This window comes from Austrofundulus limnaeus, unplaced genomic scaffold (assembly GCF_001266775.1).
Source record: "Austrofundulus limnaeus strain Quisiro unplaced genomic scaffold, Austrofundulus_limnaeus-1.0 Scaffold72, whole genome shotgun sequence".
Taxonomy (NCBI): domain Eukaryota; kingdom Metazoa; phylum Chordata; class Actinopteri; order Cyprinodontiformes; family Rivulidae; genus Austrofundulus; species Austrofundulus limnaeus.
The window spans coordinates 1,134,059-1,136,321 of NW_013952474.1; the positions used below are offsets into that span (position 1 = coordinate 1,134,059).

At 40.5% G+C, this 2,263-nt stretch overlaps 1 protein-coding gene across 2 annotated transcripts in view; it reads right to left on the reverse strand.

Annotated features, from left to right (window-relative positions):
• The window catches only part of LOC106519142 (cholecystokinin receptor), a 46,009-nt gene extending 44,969 nt beyond the window's left edge, over window positions 1-1,040 (reverse strand). For both annotated transcript variants that reach the window (XM_014010686.1, XM_014010685.1), the window contains exon 1: window positions 617-1,040. In XM_014010686.1, the coding sequence (XP_013866140.1) occupies window positions 617-749 (133 nt within the window). In that variant the 5' untranslated portion in view covers window positions 750-1,040. The remainder of the gene's footprint in view (window positions 1-616) is intronic.
• Between the last annotated feature and the right edge of the window lie 1,223 nt (window positions 1,041-2,263).

Genomic DNA, 2,263 nt, shown 5'->3' on the forward strand with positions numbered 1-2,263 from the left:
TATATATATATATAGCAACATTCTTGCTTAGAAACCCTAAGTTGTGGAGATGGTTTCCTATTGGTAACTGGTTGAGGCACAGCAGATTTTAAAAAAATTACCTAACATTGTCTGATTGACCCGGCTGTGCAATGGTTGGAGCTGCTGCTTCCCAATATGTAAGTCACAGGACTGCATACAGACCTGGGGTCTTTCTGGGTGGGGTTTTCATGTTCTTCTCTTACATGTATGGGTTTAAGTACTCTGGTTTCCTTCCACAGATTAAAAACATTGGTTGTAGGCTCACTGGTGATCTAAATTGTCCCTAGATGGAGGATGGATGATTGTCTCCTTTGTCTTTTCGTGTCCCTGTGATGGACTTTAGACTTGTCCTGATCACTGTTGGGGACATACTCCAACGACCCAGCAAGGTGAAGCAAGTAAATCTGATAAGTCTGTCTCTACCATTCATTGTCTGTGGTAACATTTCATAATTTCTAATAAATGTATGACAATATTTATTCAGAACAGATTTGTTTGAGGGTTAATGTTGCCTTAAGGTGCCACCTGAATGSGTTTTGAAGCCATTGCTCGGAACACATGTTGAAGATGAAGAAGAAGACAAAGAAGGTCTTACCGCGGGCTCTGGCAACTGGTCTGGGAAGGACGGAGCTGTTGGTGCAGCTCACATTATAGTCAACAACTTCCAGGCTGTGGTTGCCCTGCTCCGACACTCCTGCAGTGCTCTCGTTTCCCGCCTGCAGAGACATCCTTCTCCCCCACCTCCCCTTCCTGAGCGGGACCAGTTACCCCACCTGCCAAGGCCGTCTCAAACGCAGAACTCAACTTGCAGCTGACACCTTTTTCTTCATAACCCCCTGCAGCAAAAGGTGTAGTAGGTAAGGAAAAAAMACTTGGAGAAAACCCAAACGGGGAGTTTCACACTTCTTAGATGTAAGAAAACAGAAAACAGCAACACATGTTGACTCGAGGAAAAAAATGAGCGGGAAGAAGACGAGCTCCTGAAGCCTGACTGTAGAGGAATGAGGCTGCGCTGCTAAGGGCAACTGTGGAGCCTCTCTCTCTCTCTCTCTCTCTCTCTCTCTCTCTCTCTCTCTCTCTCTCTCCCTCTCTCACATTTTCCTCTGCCTCCCCTCCCTTCCCTCTCGTCACTCACTCATCTCACGACTGTCACCGTGCAGTTTGGTCCAAAGCTGTTSATATACAGGCTTCTTATTTATAGCTGTGGTGCTTTCAGAAAAATATCACRAGTTGAGGCAGGAAAACACATTTCAGTGAAGAACAGACATTCTGGAGTGGGTGCTCAATATCAAGTTAATGTTTAGTGGCAAATTGTACTTAGCACTATTTATATCCTTTACTGGAGAGAGTGTTAAAACCCAACAAGACAGAAAACATGAATTAATGGGTGTTGGCAAAACCTTATTAGAGATTTTCAATCTTTTCCAACACCAAGGTGCCACAAAGTAAAACAAAGTACTGAAACAGAATTTAGGCACCACATAAATAAAATGAAAACTGAATTTTCATTTGGGGACAACGTGGTCTTTTTATGATGGCGTCGTCACAATGTTAGTTCAGGTTTATTTTAAACATGTAAAAAAAAACATAAAACATGATAAGATAACTAAATTAATTAAAATCTTTGAAAAGGGATGGAAAGATTTTTTGTCATGCTCAAATTTAATGGTAACATATTACTGTCAAACCAGTTTTTTAAATTGTTTTTATCTTTGTTGTCCTATATTCTAACAGTTGCGAGTTATCACCTGTACGTATATGTATAGTCTGAGTGCTGCTGAATGGTGCCACATTTTCATTTTCAAGGTTCAGGAACTCTTTGACGTCTTTGTTTCAGAAATGAGCTTTGAAGGATCCCAGATTATCTGTAACATTAGACTTTATATGATAAACATATATTTTAACAACAAAATTAAGGCTGTAAAAATCCTGTAGGCTGTTTAGTTTTTTTAATTTTAAAATACACATTTTAACACAGACGGAGCCATTTTATTTACACACAAAGCATTCTGGGTAAATGATGACATGGATAGGTCATCAATGCGAGGCTGCTAGTGAGCTATATCCACCCTGAAGGTTAATCTTGGACAATATCTGATGATCGACTCTTTTAAATGAAACCAGAGAGCGTTGACAGAGAGGAGAAGGTAGAAATGACTCAGCCTGGAACTGAAAATATGGATGGAAGACCTCAGTTTAGCTTGTTAGCTTTAGTTTTAGCGCCAACACTATTGCCTTATAT